General features: G+C 33.9%; 1 protein-coding gene across 4 annotated transcripts; it reads right to left on the minus strand.

Annotated features, from left to right (window-relative positions):
* On the minus strand, positions 1–27,048 carry C9orf72 (C9orf72-SMCR8 complex subunit). 4 transcript variants are annotated; one of them, XM_005334183.5, is made up of 12 exons: positions 26,695–26,779; positions 22,696–22,921; positions 19,933–20,420; positions 18,813–18,872; positions 15,836–15,931; positions 15,054–15,118; positions 13,759–13,831; positions 10,948–11,064; positions 6,716–6,951; positions 3,141–3,198; positions 1,955–2,064; positions 1–1,843 (listed from the first exon to the last, which is right to left on the minus strand). In XM_005334183.5, the coding sequence occupies exons 3-12, from the start codon at positions 20,374–20,376 to the stop codon at positions 1,657–1,659; spliced, it is 1,446 nt and encodes a 481-aa protein (XP_005334240.2). In that variant the 5' UTR covers positions 20,377–20,420; positions 22,696–22,921; positions 26,695–26,779; the 3' UTR covers positions 1–1,656. The 4 variants fall into 4 exon arrangements, with proteins under 4 accessions (XP_005334240.2, XP_021588022.2, XP_013217800.2 ...); XM_021732347.3 differs by lacking the exons at positions 22,696–22,921; positions 26,695–26,779 and adding an exon at positions 26,961–27,048; XM_013362346.3 differs by lacking the exon at positions 22,696–22,921.
* Positions 27,049–27,504: the final 456 nt, after the last annotated feature.

Consider the following 27,504-nt stretch of genomic DNA (forward strand, 5'->3'; position numbering starts at 1 on the left):
AAATTTCAAAGAATTTTATTCAAAATTCTCCAACTAGGAGAAAAGGTAACAATGTTTACACATGCTTTAATAACTTATTTCACTGTACATCTTATGTTCTATACAACAATACAATAAACCAACAAAAGAAAATAAGTCAGCTCTTAAATAGGGATCTACCATATAAAAGCATTGAGCACATACAGGACACTAAAAGATGGTATCTACAAAATTTTTCTTGACTGAGCTACACGTAGTATATCCATCTTGTTCAGTGTTTAAGATGTCTACCTCTTTCTGACTCATTATGCAAAAGCTATTATGACCTTTCAGAATAGAACATATCTTTTTCATTAAATTTTGTAGATGGGAGCAGAAGGGCTCTATCAATTTTATATCTTTCATCTACTTATATTTTCCCTTTCATGTCACTTCCAGTTTTAAATAAAAATATCTGTGTTTGATATGCTCCTATGTCAACACTTCTCTAGCAGAGAATTATGTTAATTATTTTTTAGCCAGTAAAATGGTCCAAACACATTAAGGAAAGTAAAGAAACAGACCACTTAGTTCTGACAAAAATAGCACCTAAAAAAATATCACTTCCGTTAAGTTTCTCCTGCTGCTCTTATGTGATGCAGGCAGCAAGGCAATAACTTCCAATACATGGGCAGAAATAAAAGGTGGAAGAAGACCAAAAACTGTTTTCTGTTCTCAAAAGATCTTATTAGTTAGTGTATTCTCTAATGCATTTTATAAACTTGGATCACCATGACTGCCAAACCAGGTAAATGATAGATTCTGTATGAGAAAAATAAGTGGAAAGGACTGACTAGTGGAATCCGAACTTCTTCCAAGTAATTATACTTTCCATGGGGGGTGGGGAAGGCGCAGGAGGTGCACATTTCTATTTGGCTTGAAAATAATAAAAATTAATCTGAAAAGTTGGCAACAACTACTAAAACAATTCAATTTCCTATATTTTCCTGGACAGAGCTTAACCATATTGGATGTTGACAACAATGATAAACAAAAACCACACTGAGTTTACCATAATCAGGGACTGCAAATAACTGCCTGACATTTTTATATAGACTGAATTCTAAAGACTAAATCTACAAAGTAGGATCTAATGATTAAATTTCAATAATTATTGAATTATTGATCAATCTCTTCTTCCTATTCAAGCTAACTTCTTTTCTGTGGAACTGAAAATTTTAAATGCTCTAAATTTGCAGATGATTGCAAAAGTCTTACAGTAATCCTACATACCAAGAAACACCAAAAAATGTCAAGTCAATTACTATGATATTTGCAGAAGCTAACTCAGATTTCACTTTGATACATGTAAACCATGAATCATAAATTAAAAAAAAACAGTAGTTGTGGTCAAATTTATATACTATTAATATATCTTTAAAAGACAGCAATAGTATTTGTTATAATTGTAAACAGAAGTCCCCAAGAGAGCACATCTAGAAAGAGATATATTCAATGTTAACGATGCACCTGACATCCCCTACAGACCTCTTGTGGCAACTGTAGTGTAACTAACTTTAACTGCAATGCTGAGTAGGACTCTAGGGGCATAATTTTGGGGAATGATGCTTCCCACACCATGGAACTATTTCAATAGCAATAGTGACTGTGATGAAATATACTTAATAAATTCCACGTTTAAAAAGTCATTAGGACATCTCGTTCTTGTACACTTGTGTAGAAAGGTCTTCCAAAGATAAAAGAATGTAGGCCTGGTTTGATTTTCTCTGCTAGAGCCATTATTATGTTAAGATCGCCCTCTGCTGTTAAATCAAGGTCTATCTTCAGATTTCGAAGAGATTTAAAGGGCTTTTTCCCCTTCTGCCTACAAATAATAAAAGAAAGAAAGACCCAAACATTATAATACAGCAAATATCAAAAGGGAACAAAACAAAAACATACAAAGGCTTTTCTTCTGTAGAGGACTGTTACTCACGTATCATCTTCTATGTATTTTATTAGTGTCAAGGCTTTTCTGTGAAGGACAAGCAGAAACTGTGCAAGGAAAGTACTCCTGAGAGATAAACCAGGTTTCAAATGAAAGACCTGCAGGAAAATGAAGCATTTTAACATATAGATTTCCTACCATTCTATGTATACAGCATGTTTCCCTGACAGTGTTGGGAGTTACCTGGCATTTTCACTAATGCCCTCTAATATACAGGAGTGTGGTAGTAGCACTAGACTGAAAGCAATCTGAGTTTTTATAATTTCCTATTTTATCTATTTTGGTGCATTCAAATTTTGCATTCTATATCAAAATATATCCATGATCATTTATTTTATTATGAAAAATCATTAGGTAAGTTATTTGATGCTGTTTATCTAACTTTTTCTAATCAAATCTTAAAATTGAAGCTCTCAGAAGTTAGGCCATACTCATGGACTATGGTTTTGAAATACATATCTGTATTCTAGCATGGGTAGGAGAAATGTGTGCTTATGTAGGGGGAGAGTAGAAGGGTTTTACTTCGGCATGAGAAACATGGAAATTGCATGACTACAAATTATCCTTGAACTTTGCAATATATCCTTGAACTTTGCAATATATCACAAACTACACAGACCTGAATCCAAATTTTCCAGTTAACATAAGGATCTCATTATTTCAAAGTTACACGTATGACAGTCTCCTGGCTCAATCCCCAGAACAACATTACAACAATGTTTTGTTATATAAGAAATAAGTCCCAGGTATCTATCATTTTCTTCAAATGTGTAATTAAGTAAATATTTTTAAAAAATGAGACAATAAAGATGTTATAATCTAAACAGAAGTATACTAAGTTTTAAGAACATTTTTGGCTCAATAAAAGCAAATAAACAACTTACCTCCCCTCAAAAAAACAAAACAAAAATCAAAACCCCTGAGTGAGGCTAGCATTTGAAATTAAAATATTTATTTTCAGTGGGAATGCTGGATTTTTAATTGTTAATGAGGCTAGACTCTACTAATAATTCATAAGAAAAATGATTTAGGAGCTTTAGAAAGATCATAGAATAGGTACTACAAAAAAGAGAACTTAATTCCATGATGTTTCAAATATATAGCACAAGCACTATATGATATGTTTGAAAAGAAAACATTTAATCATTCTGACAATGGATGGTTCCATGTTTACCTGATCCAGGAAGGCTTTGACTAGAGTGTCTCTGTGTAAGACATCCTGGAAAATATTCCTACAAAGAAAAGAAAAGGTCCAAATGTTGAAATGGCTGTTTAAGACACTTTCTACAACCTCTTACTCCACAGTCAATAAGTTAAATTCATATAAATGGTATATCATGCATAAACATATTTATTAGATTATAGATGTACATTTTTGGAGATAGAAAATATATTTCCAGAGGCTGGCATTGGGTATTTAATGGTACAATGTGTGTTTAGCATGCATTGGTCCCTGAGTTCAATTCTTAGCACCAAAAATGAATAGATAAAAATAAATAAATAAAATTTAAAAATACACAGATCCAAACTCAAGGATATTATTGGTGTTTATCAGGTTAACATATAATTATTTTTTCTAAATAATATTCCCACACTATGGAACTACTTCAACAGCAATCATGATTATGATGAAATATACACAATACACCAGGAAGGGTATGTGTACATCTACTAATCTATTTCAGAACTCTCATCTTACACATACAACAAAAGTCTTGGGGCTGGGGATGTGGCTCAAGCAGTAGCGTGTTTGCCTGGCATGCGCGGGGCTCTGGGTTCGATCCTCAGCACCACATAAAAATAAAATAAAGATGTTGTGTCCACTTAAAACTAAAAAAATAAATATTAAAAAATTCTCTTTTTTTAAAAAAAAGTCTTAGACAATTAATAAATATAATTGCTAATTCTGACAATCTCACACACACAAAAAACCCAGCAGCAAAAATAACACTAATGTTATCACCAAAAACTAAAACAAATCAGTGACATTTGAGTGGGATCAAGGAATAAACCCAGTTGATAATGGGCAATATCACAACCTCTGGGTTAGCATTAAGAGGACACCATCTGCAAATAACATGAACTAGAAACCTAAGAAAGTGTCATCTACCTTGGCAATGACCAAAGAGAGAGAAGTCAAGACACAATACCCACTTGAAATGATTTGTGTCTAACACAGCACCTAGGACATACCAGATGCTAAAACAAGAAAGACTGTTTTCTTCCCAGGCCTCACAGCCTTTCATCTTTTCTCTTCCATCTTCCTTAGATTTCATTCAGATCAGAGAGGTAACATAACATTCAATAAATGAAGTAATTTTTTAAATGAAAGAGAGACTGAAAATAGTAGATAGAGATCATCATATTACTGATAGGAGGGATACAGAAGAGAATGGGTGGTGCAAACTAAGTAAGAGAGTAACTCAAGTTTCTTAATTTAGGAGATGAGTGTAACTAACTACAGCAGGAACTGAAAAAGGAGAAGTCAACATTTCAAGATTATTGGCTGGGCATTAACAACACCACTTTTCAAGCTTTGAGGAGAGATTGTGACTATAAGGCCCAGTGTTCTGGTTTATTTCATTGAATGAATATCTCGATCATATCAGAATTGTATGAAGCAAAGTATCTAAAAATATTTTCAGTGACTGGATTTTAATATATAGACAGTGACTAAAATTATTTTTATAAGTTGAGGTAGAATGCTTGCCTAGTATGTATAGGTCACTGTGTTGGACCCCAGCAGAGCAGGAAAAAAACAAACAAACAAAAACAGCTCCCATACATAGAAAAAGTAAGTAGTATTGTTTAAAATGAGTCTACCACAAATTAAAGTTTATACATATTCTTGTAATCGAAACTATTTTTCAAACTTTTATGTTCAAAACATTTAGGGTTGTAAATAAAATTTTAAATTTATGACATTATTATGCCATGTTCAGCAAAACAAGAATAGCTGGCTTAAACATATTTACAAAACAAAACGAAAACACTAAATGGTTGCAAACCCATTCTTTTTTTTTTTTTAAATACAGCAACAACAGAACTATTTTCTTTTCTTTATTTTTTTTTTTTGAGAGAGAGAGAGAGAGAGAGAGAGAATTTTTTTTTTTTTTAATATTTATTTTTTAGTTTTCGGCGGACACAACTTCTTTGTTTGTATGTGGTGCTGAGGATCGAACCCGGGCCGCACGAATGCCAGGCAAGCGTGCTACCGCTTGAGCCACATCCCCAGCCCGCAAACCCATTCTAAAGTTTACTAAATTCTCTTAATGGAGCTCCTAAGCAGGCAATCAATCAAAAAAAAAAAATTCTAAACCTTTTAGAAAGTGCAAATTAATTTTGAGAAATCTATATTCATACCCAAACTACTAATATGTGAAAACTCAGTGACATGGAATTCCAATTTGGCCAATGCTTTTTTTCTGAAGCAATTCCTCTAAAACTTTCTAAATAGCCAATGAGAACACTGGAGACCTGAGAAAGATGGACCCTAATTAAGTCATCTTTATGCATATAGAGACCTATGTTGCTGGGGATTCCTTGGACATAATGTTCTTATTCTGTGCTTTTGGTCAACATTTTACTATGGCTACTATGCTAAATGAGTTTGTTGCCTCAGTTCAAAATTTTCCTTAAAAGCAAAGCACAGAGCTACTCAATCCAATTTTATTGCTGCTTTATATACTTCAACCTGGGTTATTATAGTTATGGTTTTTTGAGTATATTTTATGTGCCAGCACTGTGCCAAGCACTTTTAATTGATTCAAAAAACCTTAATATACTACAATTCTTTTTCTGACTTCAGAACACCATTTAAGTATTTTCTTGAAGTTTTATAACTATGAATTATCATCATCATGTTTTTTTCCGTAAATGATCCACAATCAATATTTAACTGTCATTATTATTCTTTTTAGTGCACTGATCACACTTTGTGGTAAGAAATGACTAAGGGGGCTGGGGATGTGGCTCAAGCGGTAGCGCGCTCGCCTGGCATGCGTGCTGCCCGGGTTCCATCCTCAGCACCACATACCAACAAAGATGTTGTGTCCGCCGAGAACTAAAAAAATAAATAAATAAATATTAAAAATTCTCTCTTTCTCTCTCTCCTCTCTCACTCTCTCTTTAAAAAAAAAAAAAAAAAAGAAATGACTAAGGCAAATATAAAAATAACATAAAATATATTACGTGCAATATAAAACACAAAACATAAGAACACTATATTAATGTATTTCAACAGTTTAATTGTTTTCACAATATCTTTGTTTATTTATCTTTTTATGTGGTGCTGAGGATCGAACCTAGAGTCTCAGACGTGCAAGGCAAGCACTCTACCACTGAGCCACAACCCCAGAATTATTTAATATTTATGTACAAGAAAAAAAGACTTGGAATTACTTTATATAATAATCCTGTTCAGACTATTATACACTAAGTTATAAGTAGTGAAGGGAGGCTATTTGATGCACTACTATTAACCATACTATTTCCTACAGGCTATGAGCTCAATACCTATTTGTTAAAAAAGTATTTAAATGTTTCTTTTAAGAGCTAATTTTAACTTATTTTAGGGGAAATACAATAATATTTTCAAAATGGATAGCTTTGTTTTTAAAAAAGTTGATTAAATATTTTTTAAGCATCATTATGCTAGTGATATTTCTTTCCTTTTAAATATAATGTGTTTGTTTTACTCATAAAAGATTCATATTGTTTGCCAAAATCAAAAGGCAGAGCATTACATACAAATCAGGAGTGAAGCTCTCATCTGTGTAGATGATGGTGTCCTGTGCCATGTCTTCTTCTGAAGTGGCTCTCCAAAATGCTGTCAGCTCCGATCTCATGTATCTACGCTGATTATAAATGTGTTCATGACAGGGTGGCATCTGCTTCACAGTATTGACATCCACATCGATATGTGTGGTGGGATATGGTGCATACATGACTTGACGGAAGGGCAGTACAAAGCTTCCAGTTGAATCCTGTCAGAATGAAAAGAGAACTTACTGTCTTACATGCCAAATGATATTAAGTTTTTTTTTCTAATTAAAACAATGGCTTTGATTTTATTCTAGAATTTTATCATACCTTACAGACAGAAGTGTTCATTACAACATCAGTTTTAAAGCAAAAACATGAGAAACACTTTAAGCATCCAAAAAGAAGTGATTAAATAAATTTAAAATGAATTTATTATCTAATTGATAAAAATAAAATTACTGAAAAGTTCATGTTGAAATTGGAAGAGGTTTACAAAATATTGTGAAAAAGCAGGTTAGAACATGCAGAGTATAATTCAATAGGGAGAGGTTGAAGAAACTACATAATTTACAAAGCTGAATGAATATTTCCAGAGATTTTATTGTTTCAATATATTTTTCATTTTTAATTGACACATAGTAATTATACATATTTTTTGGGGTATAGTATGACATACATACAGAAGAAAAAAATACTAGAAAGATATGTGCCAAATAATAACTGTGGTTATATCCAGGCATAGTGGTGCATGTCTATAATCCCAGTGACTCAGGAGGCTGAGGCAGGAGGACTATGAGTTCAAAGCCAGTCAGAACAACTTAGCAAGGTCCTAAGCAACTAAGTGAGACCCTGTCCCAGGATAAAAATAAAAAGGGCTGATGATGTTGCTCAGTGGTTAAGTACATCTAGGTTCAATTCCTGGCATCAAAAAAAAAACAAAAAACAAAAAAAAAAACTGGTTCCCAATTGATTGTATAATTACCTATTGTGTATGAGATACTACGTTATGAAGAGAACATAGAAGCTATTTCACTCTAATAATGCTGCAGTAATCATTTTTATATTATGTCAAGGTATTTTCTGGAAGGTTATATAATTTAGATTTGCATGGAGAACTCCTGAAATAGTTTTTCATTAAATCAGTTTCAAGTTTTCCATTAAGCATCTGGTACTGATCTCTTTCAGGATAAAATTATATAATAAAATGAGAGGCTGCTGAAGAAACCTTTTATGTTATGCCTTTAGTAGAAAGAAGTACAAATTTCCAACTTTGTAAAACTTAAATTAGAAACATGCTTCTTTAGTTTATTTTAATACTATTCTTCTGAGTGCAGTACAGGCATTTTACTGTGCTGAATTAATAATTTATAAAGCTGAATTAATATTTCCAAAGACTATTGTTTCAATACATTTTTTATCTTTAATTGATATATAGTAATTATGTATGTTTATGGGGTACAGTATGACATTTCAACACATGTGTTCAATGTGTAATGATCTGATCAGGGTAATATATCAATCACCTCAGATATTTATCATTTCCTTTTGTTGAGGATGTTCAAAATTCTCTCTACTAGCTATTCTGAAATATACAATTGATTGCTGTATTAATTCATAATAACGTGCTACAGGACACTAGAAGTTATTTCTCCTATCCAACTGCATCGTTATACTCATTAAGCATCTTCTCTTCATCCCTTCTCCCCCACACCCTTTCGAAGTTCTGGTAACCATTACTCTATGCTTCTATGAGATCAACTTTTTAGCTTTTACATGTATGTTAGAATATAGATTATTCATCTTTCTATGCCTAACTTATTTCACTTAACATAATGTCTTCCAGTTTAATCAATGTTGCAGCAAATAACAGAATTTCATTTTTAATGACTGAATAATTTTATTTATCCATCCATTAATGAACATCTAGGGTGATCTCATACCCTGGCTGTTGTGAATAGTACTGTAATAAACACACCAGTGAAGATGTTTCTTTGATATATGGATTTCATTTTTATTGAGTACATACTCAGTAGTAGGACTGTTAGATCAAATGGCAGTTCTATTTTTAGATTTCTGAGGAATCTTCATATTGTTTTCCACAATGGAGTGCTAATCTATGTTCCCACAAGAGAGCTCTCCTTTTTTTTTTTAATCTTTGAAAGAATGTTATTTTTTTGAATTTTTGATCATATCTACTCTAACTGGGGCTAAGATGGTATCTCATTGTCATTTTAATTTGCATTTCCCTAGTGATAATACTGAACATTATTTCATTTGTTTATTGGCTATTTGCATACATTTGACAGATGTTGATTCAGATAATTTTTAAATCTGATTACTTTTTAAAAATTTGCTGTTGAGTTGTTTGAGTTCTTTATACATGCTGGATATTAATCCCTCATCTAATGAATAGTTTGCAAATATTTTCTCCTTTTTCACAGATTGTCTCTTCCCTCTGTTGACTGTTTCCTTTATTGGGCCAAAGCTTTCTAATTTGAGATTATCACATTATTATTTTGAATTGATTTTGTACAGGTTAGGAGATAGTGGTATAGTTTCATTCTTCTGTATTCAGATATCCAGTTTCCTAGTACTATTCATTAAAGAGACTTTCCTTTCTCCAATGTATATACTTGGTCCCTTTGGCAAAGATCAATTAGCTGTAAATAATGTGAATTTGTTTCGGGATTCTCTATTCTGTTTCACTGATCTATGTTCATGTTTTTATGTCAGTACCAAGCTGTCTTGTTTACTATTACTTTATAGTATGTTCTGAAGTCAGGTATTAAGCCATCAAATTTGTTCTTTTTCCTTAAGATTGATTTGGCTATTTAAGGTCTTTGGTATTACAAGAAGAAATGCATTGATTCTGTAGATTGCTTTGTGTGGTAAGAACATTTTTAGAATATTAATTCTCGTCCATGAACACTGGATGTCTTTCCATTTTTTGGCATCATCTTCAACTTCTTTAATTTGTTTTATAATTTTCATTGTAGAGATCACATCTTTGTTTATAGTACTCCTAGATATATGTTTTTGTAGTTATTGTGAGTAGGTTTTTTTCTTGATTTCTTTCTCAAAATTTTGTTATTATAAAAAAGAAAAAAAAAAAGAAATTCTGTTATTATTATGTCAATCAGTACCATTTGTATGTTGACTTTTTTTATCTGTAAATTCACTGAAATTGTTTATCAGTTCTAACAGTTTTTTTGGTGAAGCCTTTAGGTTTTTTGATATATAAAATCAAGTCATCCACAAACAGGGATAATTTTATCTCTTCCTTTCTTATTTGGGTGTCTTATATCTTTCTCTTACCTTCTTGCTCTAGCTAAGACTTCCAATATCACACTGGACAGGAAAGGTAAAAGAGGACATCCTTATCTTGTTTCTAATCTCAGATGAAATTATTTCAACTTCTCTCTAGTCAGTATGATATTCGATGTAAGTTTGCCATATTCAGCCTTTCTGGCATTGAGGTGTGTTCCTTCTATACCTAATTTTTTAAGGGTATGTGCAACATTTTAAAATATTTTAATACTTATTTTCTTTCATTTTGCTATGCCTACATCCTTAAGAAAGCATTTACTATGAAAGAATCACACAACCATAAGGAAAGCATTTCTTCATTTCTTTGACTATAACTGAGACATCAATAGTAAATTCAATAAAGTACATAATTGCTTTTTCCTTAATTATTGAAAATAATTATCAATTACCTTTATATGTTTTAGTCTTTGAAAAATAAACTCAACTAAATGAATATAAACTTTTTCTAATATGTATTAGTAATACATACTTTTTCAAATGTGTATATTAATATATATGTATGAATTACTCAAATCTTACACACTTTTAAAGATCTTTAAATTTTTTCAATAAATTTCCTATGTAAATACAAAATGGTAACAAAAATTCAAATTGGTTCAGTAAAAAAAAAAATATTTAGAGGTGCAACCTAATTCAAGCACATATTTTTTAAAAAATCCTGAGGCTATACACATATCTACACAGGAAACCACCTGGCAAGGAAAAGATATTTCATGGTGTTACACTGACGATACTAAATATATATTCATAAGATAATATAGTCTATGCTCAGAACTATGTAAAGGAAGTCAGTCCTTGGGCATTAAACAAAATACTTCAAGTATTTTTACAAAGAGTCTCAAAAATTATTTTTAAAAAATGGTTTCACTTTTGATAAATGGAAAGTATACCTTTAGCAGGCCTTGCACAAAGAGTCCTGACTCATATTTAAATGATGATTCTGCTTCACATAATCTGGAGCATTTTCTCTCTGCTGGAGTCAGAAAAAGGCATAATGTTCTCACTATCTATAAAAGAAAAGATTTTAGCATTAAAATATGAAGTAAAAAGACCACTGATTTGCTTATGAAAATGTTTTTAAATTAAAAATTTTAATTGTTTTGTCAATTAACATAAAAATATAAATCCTGTTCCTTAGTCACCTGGAACAGTCCATAGGATATAACACTTATTGCTTACAAAAGGTGATTTTTATGGCCAAATGAGTTCAAGATATGCTTAGTAAATTAACTATATGGTGTCTCAAAACCTGTAACTTTTCTTTCTTTTTTTTTTTTTTTTTGTACCAGGATTGAATCCAAAGGCACTTAAACACTGAGCAACATCCCTAGCCCATTTAAAAAAATCTTTTTTTTTCTTTAAATTTTGAGACAGGGTCTTGATAAGTTGCTTAGGGCCTCACTAAGTTGCTTAGGCTGGTTTTGAATTTGTGATCCTCCTGCCTCAGCCTCCCCAACTGCTGGAATTACAAGTGTGCACCACCACATCTGGTAAAATCTGTAATATCTGAATACATATTGTGACTCTCCAGGTGAAAAATATAATATGTACCTTTTCTCATACTTATTTGACATATTTGTATTAGGTTATTAATTTTAGTGGGAATTTATGACCCAATACAGTAATTGGTTATATCTCCACCCAGCAACAATTGTTTTTCAAGCAAGTAAATAACTTTCAAGAATAAAACTAAGTGCATTTAAATTACCCAAGTTATAACTTATGTTGTAACAGTTCTACATGTAAATCCCATTATAATGAATATCAAGGAGTATCCAAATTCTTAAACCAAAAGAAAATTAATTCTATTAAATTTGACTTAATATAAACATGCTATTGGTGGGGGTTCAGAAAACACTGATTCTAATAGCATCTGACCTAGGGTACAACTAGAAAAAATAAAAATGAGCCATATAACTGTTGGAATTCAGACTAGAGTGATAATGTTAAAGCACTGTTTTTTAATTACAGAAGTGGAAACTTTTTTGTCAAATTAAAAAGACAAAAGGCAAGCTATTCAATCTTAAGAGGATAAAGGATGAGAAAAAAAATTTTTAAAATATGTTTTTAGTAATACATGGGCACAATATCTTTATTTTGTTTATTTCTTTTTATATGGTGCTGAGGATCGAACCCAGGGTCTCACACATAAGAGGCGAGTGCTCTACCACTGAGCCACAACCCAGGCCGGAGAAAAATTTTTAATAAACAGAGCCTTCCTCCTTTCATAATGCAGACTGAGAAGCACTTCTAAAGAACTCTAAGGCTTTGTGGGGGTGGGTCACAAATGGGAAACCACATTTTTGGGGCAACACAAATAAGATTAATAGTCTCTAGATGAAATATAATGAGAGAAGAATATTAATCTCTCATAAATGGTTGTATAAGAGATATAATTTTGGCAAATTAAGGCTCATGTGAATTCATGGGATGACAAATTAAACAAAAATAATGAATAGCTTTATAAAACAAATAATCACCTCCAACATATCTCTTGTTTAAAATGTTGTTAAAAAGAAATTAGATTTGCTTAAATTGATAGACATATGTACTTATCTCTGGATTCTTTCTAATTTCTAACTAATGGTCAGTGAAGAAAAGTACAAAATATCTTAATTTACCAACTAATGCTTGGAAATATAACTAATCGTTCACTAATTATTTACTCAAAGCACTGAAGGAAGTAGTCAAAACATTACTAAATAAAGTACAGCCTCCACTTACCATCTAGAAATATTAGCTCCCTAAAAAGGATAGACATGGGGTAAAAATCAAGGCAATGAAATCAAGATGATCAAATGCAGTTCTTCAGAACTAGTATTATAGGCCAGGCTATATGGGCAATGGCCAAACAGACTCCATTTTACCCTAAGATTCCATGTCATGTAAGAAATCCTTCTCTCCTGGGAACACCCTGCCTCTGTACCCATCAACAGTTGCTTCGCATAGCATGTGTGACAACACAAAATGGCAATTCTTATATAATGTAAAATTGTTCTCTTTGGTTCCCATTTTTCTTGAACAAAGTACCCTGTCAAAGAATGATTGCCTAGACGTTAGTAACCATTCTTTAACTTGTATTCAACTGGGTCATTTTGACACACTTTCCCTTCTGTTTATGATTTTAGATCTCATGACATTTGTTTATGGTTTTGAATCATAGCAACAGCCACTTATGATTAATGTGATTCTGGAATATAAAGGTAGACTCACAGCCTGGGATGGAATTGAAGGGTGTAGACTTGTAGCCTGTCCTTTGGCCTGCCAGCTGGTGAATTCAGACTGCCTGCTGGTGAATAAATGTTCCACCTTTTGCTTTAAGATCAACTTAGTGATTTATTGCAATCTTGCCATAACACTAGTACCAAAAGTACATAGCTATCTTTATATTTATTAAAGATAAAATTGGGAAATAGAAGGCTTTTAAAAGCTATCTGATTTTAAAATATTCTCAAAACCCTTTATACACAACTGAGATTGGTGTTTATGAGTTATCAAAATGAAACTGATAACTGAATTCTTATTCAAACAGTTCATTTCAAATTCATTCTGCCATAGGGTATCACAATAATTCGCTAACATTTTATTTTTTCCTTATACTATTAGACCATTTGAATTATAACTTAACATGTAAATGACAATCCATGACATGTTAGTAGTATTAAAATTCAGATCATAGTCTATGTTATAAAATGAATTACCTTATTTACTTTCTCTGCACTGCTGCCTACTACAACAGAGCAGCCACAGGTTTGCAAGTGTGAGCTGATGGCACTGTAGATCAATAAATAAAACAGATTTAAAACCCTGGCTATAAAACAATTTCATAAATTTAAAAAAATAGTAGATAAGCTTCAAATAACTCAGAGTAGTTTTACATGATAAACACCAACACCATAAGTATAATACTATCTTTTATTTGTATGAAACTTCACATTATCTAGGGGCCTTTCACAGAGATTGTCTCGTTTAAATATTAAGATGACCCAGTTAGTAAAATATTATTTTATAGCTTAAGAAACTGATATGTAGAGGGGTTAAAGCCAAATGAGATTAAAAATAGTATATGAATGGCTGACTTAATAGATTTAATACTAAAGGGCTTATGATTCAAGCTATTAAGATTTTTTAGGTTAAACATGCCTGATACTCCATCATGAGCCTAGAGGAAAAGAATGTAAACATAAAAGTTAATACTTTATTTTTTCACTTCTCATTTTTAAAAACAAAGTTCACGATTATCTGCAAATGTAAAGAAATATGAGATAATACACGCAAGGCACTTGGTATTAGGAAGTAGCACATAGGCGCTCAAAAAATAGTGGTCATTACTATTATTTTCCTTAGAAGAAATATAAATAGAAAATGTGAGCTATTGGCTCATAAGTGATTTTATGTGCCAGGCAGTGTTGTAAGTGCTTTATATGATTTATCTGATTCAATGCTCACAATAACCCTAGAAAGTAAGCACTATTATTCTTCCCCATTTTACAGATGAGGAAAAGGAGGCACAGACACCTTAAGTGGCTTATCCAAGGTCACACAACAGTATCCCAGGCAGTCTGGCTTGAGAGTCACACTCTTAAGTACTAAACTTCATAGTTAGATAAAAAAGATCAGCACAAATAATTTTAACGAATAATTTCCATTTCGAGGCCTAAATTACTTGAGGCTATCTATAATACAACTTAATTTAAGGATTCTTAATTTTAACATCAATGGGAAGTAAAACAAGAAATCAGAACGAAAGGACCAAGCTCTCTTGTCTGGGTACTATGGAAACTCAGCATCTTAAAACACTAAAAGGAGTAACAGCAGATATATCACAATGAGTGAAAAAGTAACACAAGTGTTAGTTCAAATATGCAATATTATCCTTAAATTGTCTGGGGAAGTAGGTATCATTATTTTCTTCCTTCCAAATCTTGTTATGGGTGAGCATATAAGATTTGTATCTGTTTCATTCAGCATTTAGGAAATGAAACAAAATTCTTACTTGAGAAGAAAGCCTTCATGACAACTGTCACCAATATCATCATCATTGAGTACCGTATCAGCTATCTAAAATGCACCCAAAAAATGAACAAACAAAAAAATTAGTCTGGGTAAAACAGGATTGAGAGAATGCTTTTATACCTAAGTTTTAAAGTCTAGGTTCAATATAACACATTGTCCTCATTTTGGAGCATCAAGAAAACCCATAAAATAATCTCTTTGAACTATCACAACCTTTTAAAGAACAAATGTGAAAGATGGTCAGTCAGGTTAAGCAACATTTTTACAAGACAACTTCCTCTTCTGAGCTGTCAGAATCAAGAGACCAACCTCAATGACAAAGTCAGAAAGCAGTAAGAATATTTTCCAAAGATCTCTCTCTATACATGCATAATGTGTGATTTAAAATGTTCTCAACAAATGATTAAGGAAACTAAATTAGTGAATGTAAGTAAACTTCCATTAATAGTCATTAATTTGCACATTGCTTTGTTACAAAAAATACTGTATTAAATACTTTAATGTTTCTATAAGTTCTAGAATTTTCCCACTTTTAGGAAATATAAAGGTGGTAAAATAACTAAATTTAATTTTGCCATGACTATCAGTGATAAAAAAACTGATCATAAAATTCAGGATTCTATGTGTGCTTATTTGTGGCTAATACTTCATCCAAATAGTATAATGATAAAATGCTTACCAACAAAATTAGAATGTTATTAATATATATAATAGTAGAATAATTCAGGGGAACTGATAAAGGTTACCCCCATAAGAACTTACATCTATTTCTTCAGGAACACTGTGAGATTTCATAGATGAAAGCAGTTCCATTACAGGAATGACTTCTCCAGTAAGCATTGGAATAATACTTTGACCCTGCACAATAAAGTAAAATGAAGAGAAGACATAATAGAGGACAAGATGGGCAATAAAAACTTAAAATGAACTTAAAGAATTTTCATGTTATTTAAGCTCATTTTCATTCTTTTAGGAATAAATTTTCTTTAGTAAGCATGGACTCTCTGGTTTATCATTTACTATTATATGCAACAAATAAACAACTGTGTCAAATTTAGAAAGAATCTCCTTTGATATCTAATTGAGTTATAAAAATTTTATTAATTAAAGGCAATCAAGTTATGAAAGTCAAGCTTAAAAAGACTTTGAAACCCTTACCAAATAACTCATTAGTAAAACTTCAATAAATGGCCATCCTCCACACTGGAAATAGGGTATAATCTATCCAAAAGCAAATCAAATCATCACAAATATTTTAAAAGTATCTTAAATAAGGGTGATTCCTCATTTACTTACTTACCACACCACCATTCAGTTTTGCAACCAATGTAAATATGTGAAATTTTAGAGATGTAGACAAAATTGTCAAATCTCTATCTTTCCTTACATTTCATGAAATAATTTTATTCAAATTCTTCTCTTTTATCTTCAAATTAGATCTCTGTTATCCCTATATCCATTTTTTTTAGTACCTTAACTCAGCTTTTCAAAGTCCCTTATCATTTAAATTGCTTAAGATTTAAATGTGCTGCTACCTTTGGAAATTTTTATCCTAAGTCGTAAACTTCTTTGCATAACAGGCATTTTATTATTTTAAAAAATGCATTTTATAGTAACTTCCAAAATTAACCACACTCATTGCTTTTAATTTTTAAAATAACTGTTGAAATGCTTGTTTACAATTATAATTAATACAACAAATCTCATAAGAACAATGACTCAATCTGTGTTGAACTTCCATCTTTGGTAAGTGATTTACCAGATGACAGCTATGAACATCCAAAATCAGCACTCACTAAAATTGTTTCATACTATTGTGTCATTTCCAAGCAGAATTTATTTTTCAATATAAGGCTGTTGAAAGCACATAATGTGAGACATGCAAGACTCAATTATAAGACAACTCCCCCTTTTCAGAAATAACAATTTTAGGAAAACATTTCCCCTTAGGTTTAGGCTCAGATAATATTTTGGACAAAGAATCTCAGGCATTTATCTGACTCTAAGTAAATGAATAGTCTAATGATCAACAGCAACAACAAAAATCCTACAAGACTGAATATAGAAGAGGATCTTAAAAAAATATATACATGTATGTATGTATATGTGTTTGTGTGTGTGTGTGCGTGTGTGTGTGTGTATGGCCCCACATACATAAAAGAAACCCGTGGGGATTTCTTTTCCTCCTTGTACTTCTCTAACTTGAACTTCTGAGTTTCCTCTCTAAAGACTCCAATTTGTCCCAAATATCCTTTCCTACTGACACAGAAGGATAAGATAGCAGTTTTAAGAAAAGCCCTTAAAAGAGGCAGAAATTCATTAATCATGGCAGAAACTCATTAATCAAGGTTTCTGGTTTAAAAAAAAAAACAGTTTTACTAAAAACAGAATTTTATTTGGTCCTAAATTTCCTTATCTTGAGATAATTCTATTTAATTACTCCATAAGTATCAGGTTAGAGGTTGGTGAACCCACTAAAAGCAGAATTTCATTTGGTCCTCAATTTCCTTATCTTGAGATAATTCTACTAAATTACTCCATAAATATCAGGCTGGAGATTGGTGAATCACTACATTCCTATGGACCTATTTACCAACCAGCAAACAAAGTAAAGGCAAGCTTCTCTGGATGAAGGGAAATCTTATCTTATAAGTTTTAGCCTTTTTCTCAGAATTACCTCATTTGATTTGGAAGGTTATTTACAGAAGTACAAAGATGATAATTTTGCAAAGATTATTGTATAGGCTTTAGTATTTTCTTTGTTAATGCCCCATACTTTCACAAGAATTATTTTGCTTTTTTTGCAGACCTTGTACATGCTAGGCAAGTGCTCTTCTACTGAGCCACACCCCAGGAAGCCACACCCCTAGTCTCTCATTAGTATTTAGAAAACTAAATATTTTTTAAAGCATCATTCTGTCCCAGTCACACTGAGGAGAACCAGAGCAAAGGCAATGTAGCCATGCTTAAAAGACTGGAATTTTACAAGAAGAAACAAAAAGGGAGGGTGGCCTATCAGAGCAATAGGAGTAAAGTTAAGAACATTTTCTCCACTGGCGATTCCCTTCAGGAGAACTTTTCTGCCCCACAATGAAATGGACTGTATTTAATTTCTATGAGGGAAGTTATCCTCTTGTAGTCATGCTTCTCAAACTCTTAGCATCTATTATTCCCCAAGGTCATTCAAAGGTACAGGATAAACATGGTATCTTTTCCTAAGGAATCAATGTTACTGAATGTCTAAATGGTAAGAAGCTAAAAATGTCACTGGCAAATTTCAATATTAAAACAAACAGATATATCATGGAATAAAATATAAGCTGCATTAGTTTTAAAGATACAGCATGAGACTAAAGAAATAGTCTTAAATGTGCTTAAAGCTGTGTTGCGTCCTGAACACCCACTCCTCATCTTTCAGTTACTCATATACAGATATCTGAGAAACAATACCTAGAAGATCATATATACATTTTAAAAATTTTTATATGAACAAATTTTCCAAAAAAGGGAGCAAAATAGTAATTTGTAGATATAATTATCATTTCCCTTTATTTATTTATCTCTTCAGATGTAAAATATAGATACTTTTTGTCCAGTTTATTTTATATGTAGACTGTTTATTTTCAGACTCACTCTGTCAAACTAACATGTTGTCAAGGCCTTATAAGGAGCCAAATGCCTTGTATGGACATATGCTATGGGAATAATGGGATATGACTGCATGTAATCTGCATTTTACCTGATCTTCCATTCTCTCTGTGCCTTCTAAGACAATCTTCTGGACATTTTCTTGCCTTTCCTAAGCAAAAGAAAATTTATTTATTAAAACCACTGCATTTGAATACTTAGATATATTCTGTGTAATTTACTTTATAGAAAAAAATATTCTCTAGAGGGAACTAAAGGGAGCAAGGCAGGATGAACCCAACAAACCCATGCTTTCATAGACAGTATAAAACAAAATACCCTTTATTCTGCAGTGAAAAAAGAAATATAATTTAGCAGGAAACAATCAAGTTTACACCTGCAGTTTCAAAAAGGAACATGATAAAGCATTTTTAAATGAAACAAAATCAAATTGAATCTGAGGAATACAGAGCTTGTTTATTTTAAATGATTTTCATAAACATATGAGGAATAAGGAGGTGAGTCTACAAAGAGCAAATACTTATTCTTTAAAGGTGCTATTTCTCCTTACACTCAGTTAGAAGTCTTATACAATTAATAATGCCTTAATAAGACTTTCAGGTTAGTATTAAATTGGAAAATAGGAAGAAAACTTAAATTTGTTCTTTCAAAGTGCTAGAAGAATACTGAAATATAAATATGATTATATATTAGAGTACAGGATTTAGTGGGAAATGATAATTCCCTCTAGCTTAACCTGCAAAATTAAAAGGAATATTTATCTCCTAGAAACTGTTTGGTCCAACCTTCTCATTTTATAAATTTGGGAACTTGGCAAGTTAAAGGGACCAAAGGTTCCCGGCAGATAGTTTCTGAAACAAATGTTCTAAACTATTATACCTACACATTGTAGTAAGTAGAAGACAAGGTCATGCAATGAAATAAAAATAAAAATGTTTTAGAGTCAAAAGCTCCCAAGACAAATCTAAACTCTAAAAATTTCTTTTTCCTCTAAGCTTTAGCTTTTTGTTTGTAATACAGAGTTACCACCTCCTACCTTCCATGATTACTGTGAAGACAAATTCATCTATATCTAATGGGGTAGACATAAATATATGTTGGCTTATGTCAAATGTTAAATGCATATAATTTCCAAAAATTAGATAAATGTGTCTGAAAATAAACTCTGAATGGCTATGTTAGCATGATTAACAAGCTGAGAAACCACTCACCTTATGCATCCATATCCGTCCTTTCCGAATAATATGTGTTAATCTATCAACACACACTCTGTGAAGTGGGAGATAGAAACTAAGCTCCGTCTGTGGAAGTATAATTGATAGTCCATAAGTACTCCGATCTCCATTCCAGTTTCCATCGAAGATTAATGAAACAATAATTACTCCTTTTTCAGACAAGACAAAAAACTTTACATCTATAGCCCCACTCTCTGCATTTCGAAGAATTTCTCCATTTAGGGTGTGGTTGGCAAGAAAAGTTATTTCTCCATCACTGAGAAGTACCTGATCTGTCTTAGGGGCCCAAATATGCCTTACTCTAGGACCAAGAATATTGTCCCAGTAAGCAAAGGTAGCTGCTAATAAAGGTGATTCACCACTTAAAGCAATCTCTGTCTTGGCAACAGCAGGAGATGGTGGTGGGCAGAGAGTCGACATCACTGCATCACAAATTTCACATTATCCAAATGTTCCAGAGATATCTAGATGAGAGCATACAAAGCAATGATTAGGTTCAGCAATTTTAAAGGTATCCATCCAAACCCCCAAAGAGACGAATATTATAACTAAAGCTCATACAACAGACCATTGTTCCCCAAATATCTGGACTACGTGCAATTCTACCATGATGAGATATTTGGTTCTTAACTATAACTAAAGAGGGGCAAAATGGGAAGGGGAAGTCTCAGCTAGACATGGTGACACTTCTTGTGGATTGAACTGTGTCCCCCCAAAGATAGGTTCAAACTCTAACCCCTTATATATGTTAATGTGACCTTATTTGGAAATAGGTGTAATTAAGTTAAAATGAGGTCATATTAGATTAGAATGGGTCCTAATTCAGTGGGCTTCTAAGGGGAAAGAGAGAGATTTGGAGACATGTAGACACAAAGGCAAGACAGCCATGTGAAGACCAGAAGATAGAAACTGAATGATGCAACCACAAGCCTGAGAATGCCAAGGACTATAAGTAACACCAGAAGTGGAAGGCACAAGGAAGTTTCCCTACAGCCTGCAGGATCATGTTCCTGCGAATACTGGACTTCCAGCTTCCAGAACCCAGAGAGAATGGATGCTATTTTAAGTTATCTAGTTTGTGATGCTTTGTTACCCTAGCCATCTGACAGTAGAAATACCTTAAACCTGCCAAAAAAATTTTTTTTTTCATAAGATGACAAAATCACATGTCTGAAGCTACAACAACAACAAAAATGATTAAAAAGTTTGGTTATCCTTGACAAACTCTCTGGGAATCAGGATACTGAAGCTCACTACTGGTGAGCTAAAAGGTAAAAACACTGACAGGTGAAAACAAAGATAAATACATTTAATACATTAGTAAAGAAAATGGTATAGTACTTTACCATTGTGAAGAGAGTTCTATACTAAATGGCTAAAATAAATGCTTCAGTTATTAGAATAGAAAAAAACAAACAGAATGGATAAAGCCCGTTCAAAGCTTTCAGTCTGCTGAGGAAACAGACATAGAGAACACAAACAAGCTTGCAGCCAAGCTAGAATGCAGGGCTCAACTCGTATATCTTGATCCACTCAAAGACATCACTCTGAAAGTGTATATTCTATGTAATATTAGTGTAAACCTAACCAACCTTGCAAGTACTATAATTGAAGACTTATAATCAAAGACTGAAAGTGAAAACCATTAGGACAATTTCATTTAAGCAAGTCTAAAATTATGGATTCTATTATCATAATGTAATGGAGAGCAGCTACAGGTGAATGCTGATACACCTGTTTGATGACTTTGGAGCTAACATTTGATTTATAACAAAAAATCAAATGTGTCAAATTAAACCATTTTACATTAAGAAATTTTATCTACATATTGTCAAGAGAGTTCAGAGTCTTATGAAAAGCAGTGACTTCTATTTTTAAAGTCTGTGGTGAATATTTTTATCATACTATGAAAAGGCACACAAACTATGGCAAAACACTTAATGGTGAAGTATGTACAAAAATAGTTAACAAAAAAACAGTATTTACCTGTGTATTTTTAATTTCAAAACTTCATTTAGGTAATATTTGCGTTTTAGTATATGTCAATTTAATAAGTCTTAAAAGGCCACAATGGATATGAGCTCTATCGCTTGTTAAAAATATCTACTGTTTTGAATATAACTTCAACAGTCAGTTTACAATGACTGAATACAACAAGGTAATCTGAGTTGGAACTGTTATAATGCTTTTGCTGTCATTATCAACAATAGCAAATGGGAAGTGGAGGCAATAAATTAAAGTAAACACATAGCCATAAAATCATACTGCAAAACATTTCTTTTTTCTTCTTTCTTTTTGGATAAAAAGGTGAAAATCAAAAAGGCAACATTACAACTCAAATTATTATATTGAAATTAAAAGAATTTCCTAAACAGGATTGAGAGCTATAGCAAAATCTGATTGAAATATGAGAAAACCTTTTACCTGATTGTGAGAATTAAATTACTAATGATCACTAATTACATTCAGTCTCACTCCTAGTATTAGAAAAAAAATGAAGGCTAAAGATCATGTTGAACTGCTTAGCTTTAAAAGTTGACAATAGAAATACAGTAGTTGCCCCTTATCCTTGGGGGATACCTTCCAACTGGATGCCTGAAACTACAGATAGCACCTCTCTCTATATACTATAAACTCTAATTTATGAATTAGGCACAGTAAGAGATTAACAATAAAATAGAATTGTATAAGTTATGTGAATGTTTTCTCTCTGAAAATATTTCATTGTACTATACTCACCTTCTTCTTCCTATGATAATGGGAGATAATACAATGAATAGTGATAAAGTGGAGTGAATGACATGTGCTGTGACTCAGCTTTAGGCTACTAATGACCTTCTGATGATACATCAGGAAGAAGACATCCACTTCAGGTGATCCTGGATCATTGAATCATGACAACATTGATGTTAGATGTTAGCAGGAGACTACTTTGATGGTTGAAGATCTTCCAAGTTCCAATTTTCTGGAAGAAAATTTAATCAGAAGTTGTTGTCTCTAACTCATAGGGTTGCTGCAGAGGTTTTAATACTATGGGTGACTTTAATGCTGTTCTATCTGAAGGCAGTATTCCATAATTTTTTCCTTTAATGTCTGTGCAATTTCAAATACTTCAGCAAATTTTAGAAATGTTCAGGTTGCTAGTTCTGTTTCAGTTTCATCTTCCTCTTTCTCTGCAGATTACTAAATAAGTTCTTCTGATTCCTCATTTTTAAAACTTCCCAAAGGCCCTCAATGTTTTTCTACTTCTTCATCCAGCATTTTGGCAAATCTTTCTCCACCAACTTGTCTTACAGCTTCTCCAGTATTTTTTGTATACTGCAGTCAATGGCTTGGTGCCACATGTTTCAGAAACCTGCTGATGCCTTTGTGTAAGTTCAATGCTTTCTGATACAATGTGCTGCCGTCACTCAGAACACATTTTCTGTTTATCATATATCCACAAATTGAATGTGTTTTCCATCTTAACTAAGCACTTATCACACACTGTGGCTGTAACTTTTGTAATTTGAGGCATACCAGCAAGACTAGCATAATACTTTTTCCTTCTTCATAATTTCACAGAGAAAAGATTCATTTTTATCATAGATCTTAGCAATGTCAACATACAGGGTTTTTTCTTTCCTTATTGAGAACTTTTACCTTTTCACTTAAAGAAAGGAACTTATGTCATTTTCTCTTGCATATCCAAATTGCCAGCATCCTTACTCCTGTGTTTTGGGCCATTATTTATTAAAATAAGGGTTACTTGAACATAAGCACTGCCATACTGTGACAGCCTACCTGATAACCAAGATGGCTACTAAGTGACTAATGGGCAGGTAGCATTACAGTGTGGATACACTGGACTGTTCAAGGACAGCTGGGTGCAAGAGAGCAGAAAGGTGTAAGACTTCATCAAGCTACTCAGAATGGCATGCAATACAATTTTTCATGTATTATTTTTTAAGTATATTTGAATACATAAACTGAAATCATGGATAAGGTGGGACTACTATAACCTAAGAAATGAAATGTCACAGAGAAGTATAATCAGGAGAGTTGTAAAAATTAATTTAATGCTCGAATCATCTTTGGTAAGAAAAATTCATATGTACAAATGTGGCAAAAAACGTTCAGCTGAAAACTAATATTTTTATCTACATATTTTATGTACATGTAGTGTAGGCTACTCCAGGTTATCTAACATTAGTCATATAATCTTTTTAGGGAAGCAAGGATCCAAATTGGGTGAGATGGTGGTTTGCCATTCCTATAAAGAAAGAACAGGGTTCATGAGGGTTTACCCAATACACTTTCTAAAAATAATCCAATGTATGCAGACATATTATATTAATTAGCATCTATTTAATCTATTAGCATACTAGTAAATTTGAGCTTTTGCTTCTTTAAACTTTTGCTAAAAATCAGCTATATCTTTCCTGAATGGTATTTAGAAAGTTGACTGGTCCAATGCTGTGAATCAGAATTCTTCTATGATAGGCTCTCATTCCCTATAACAATGTTTTCTGTTTATTTTTCCCAGATCCAAGAGAAGCAGGGTCCTAAACCAGCCCACTTCCAAAACAGGGGCTGCCTATGGCTACTTTAAGGATAGTGAACTGCTTAAAACACTTTCTAAATTTTTAACATCAGGCATTACTCAGAGATGAAGTTCCTAATATCACTATCGAGCCATCTCTCACAGATCAAAGTTTCTCAGATTAACAGGTAAGTTAATCTACCACCCCTTGGAAGTACGCAATTAACACTGAACCAATAATAATCTTGAAAGAAAGGAGTCTCCATTTTTTTTTAAATCTCTTTCTCTGAAAGTAAACTTTAGACTGCTAACATAGCCAAATAGAGATTTTATAAATTTCTCAAGTGGAATGTAATTGTTTCCTGGAGGAGGTAAATACTGGCTTGGTTCACAATCAAGAATATAGTCTGCAATTTTTCTCACTTTTGTTTCATAAAGAGCACAGTCATACTGGGGCAATTTCCAACAGATTCAGTTTTCTTAAAGTGGCAAGGGCATGGTGGAGGTGCTGGTTAACAGCACTTGTGTAACAGAGGTTTCAGATACCTGTGGTCAAACTTGATCCCAAAATATTAACTAAAAATCCCCCCACCCCCAAATCATAAGTTTTAAATAGCACACCATTCTGAGTAGTGTGATAAAATTCACAGTCTGTTCCAAGGATGTGAATCATCCCTCTGTGCTTTGTATTCATATAGATATATTCATCTATATATTCATATACACTACCTGCCCATTAGTCACTCAGTACTCCTCTTGGTTATTATCATAAGACTGTCTAAGTATCAAAGTGCTGGGTTCATGACAACTTTTATTTTACTTAATAAAGTTGAAAGTACAATGATATTTTTAGAGGAAAAGAGAGAGAACATTCATAGAACTTTTATTACAGTATTTAGTTATAATTGTTCTATTTTATTATTAATCTCTTGTGCCCAATTTAAACTGGATCATGTCTGTATGTAAAGGAAAAAACAGTTTATAGTGTTCTAAACTATATATAGTTACGATCTGTGGTTTTAGGCTTCACTGGAAACCTTTTTATGTATACACTAAAGATAACTACTCTGTATTTCAAATATCCTGGTTCCATATAGTTTTTTTAAAATTTTTAGTTGTAGATAAACACACAGTATCTTTATTTATTTTTATGTGGTGCTGAGGATTGAACCCAGTGTCTCACACATGCCAGGCAAGTGCTTTGCTGCTGAGCTACCGCCCCAGCCCCCCCCCCCCTTCCATATAATCAATACCCCATATGTCATAGTCTTGTTTTCTGTGATGCTCCCAGGTTATGCTAAAAGTTTCCCAAAGTTTGTTGAAGATCCTAACAGTCCTTTTTTGAACGGTTTGTACAAAGTAAAAGTAGTGCCTAATTGTGTACCCTCGCCTTGCACTACTGGTGATGGACAGGAACAGAATAAACAGAATTTATTCATCTGTGCCTAACAATCTGGGCGTCTGAAAGGGGTAACCCTCCTAGGCCAATGCACGAGACTTCCCACCTTTTCCTGAACACAAGTCCTGGTGGAATTCACCCTGATTAGTGAGACCCTGTGTGGACGCAGACATGTAATCAGTGCACTTCTTTCTGAAACAGATTACCATCAGCCAAGTGATACCTAAGTCACAAGAGTCACTTCCTTTAATAAATGTATGCAATCTCGGAGCTGTGAAGCAACCAGGCCATGTCTCACAGACTGGGAATACACTCTGCCTAGCACTTCTGCCCACATTTACAAAACAGCACTCCTCATAAACTTCTACTGATAATCTACAGGAGACCAGTAGTCGGTTCACACCCCATCGCACCCAGCGCTGTCTCCTCTCGGCAGGAGCCCTCTCCAGCTCGCCCAGAGGGGCCGCGCGCACTCCGGCTTTCCGCGGGCCAGCCCCTTAGGCGCCCGAGGCTCCCTTCCTGAAGCCCGCAGCGGAAGCGCAGCTGGAGGTTGCCCCGGGTCTCGGGAAGAGGCTGGCTCGAGGCCTGCGGGCGAAAAGCCGGGAGAGGCCCGAACCCATCCCAGTCTCCGTGCCACCGCCGCCGGGGGCCGGGATGCAGGCAGCCCTACTACGCTAAAGCTGGAAAGCCCCAGGGCGGCTTTCAGTCCGGGAAGAGAATGAGTCGAGCGCTGGGAGAAAACCCGCGATCGCCCCAGTGCCGACCCGGCAGGCTGACCCCAAACTGCTGGTCTAGGACTTGCCAGCTGTCCACTCACCCACTCGCCGCCGCCAGAACCTCCGCCGCCGCCGCCAGAACCTCCGCCACCGCCGCGGGCGCTGGGACCGCAACCGCAGCCCCGCCCCCGGCCCGCCCCCGGCCCGCCCCTCGCGCGTCCTACAGCTACCGTACAGCCCCACGCCGCAGTTCCTCTTTCGTTCTCTTCTGGTTAATACTTATCAGTTCGTTCCATGTTCGCTCTTTGCGACTACTAAGAAAGAAAGTGGAGGGCAGGAAGGGTGGGAAAACAAAAACACACGCCACCTGCTCTAGTTAGACCCGCCCCTAGAGAGAAGGAACAGGGCAGCAGGCATGGCTGACGCGCCGAGCGCCATCTTTTACGTGGGCGGAACTTGTCCCTGCTTGATGCACGCCTATTTCCTAGTAGGACACCGTAGAACACTCTTTGACGTTTTCAGTGTGCGAATATCGTTGGCGCTTGGTGAAAGGAGGCGTCGGGGCGGGCCGACTTGCAGGTTCTTTTTCCGAAGACGTGTTGCGTGAAAAATGTTATTGTGGCGTTAACCTAGATAGTTGGTGTGGCAGTAGTAGGGAAATCTGCTGGACTCTGAGAAAGCAGAACAGAGTAAGTGGCTGTCAGGTAGTGGACGTTCAACAAATATTTGATGAATAAGCGCACCCCCCCCCCCCGCCGCGCCTTTACCATATGGTTAACTAGAACACGTTTATGACTCCATGACAAGCACAATATATTAGGCATTACCCCTCATAGGTCGTCACTGCAATTTTAGCATTTTCTCAAGCATGATTACCATATTTGTAAACATCATTTTTGATAACGCACAAT

This window comes from Ictidomys tridecemlineatus, chromosome 4 (genome assembly GCF_052094955.1).
Source record: "Ictidomys tridecemlineatus isolate mIctTri1 chromosome 4, mIctTri1.hap1, whole genome shotgun sequence".
In the NCBI taxonomy this organism is placed as follows: Eukaryota; Metazoa; Chordata; class Mammalia; order Rodentia; family Sciuridae; genus Ictidomys; species Ictidomys tridecemlineatus.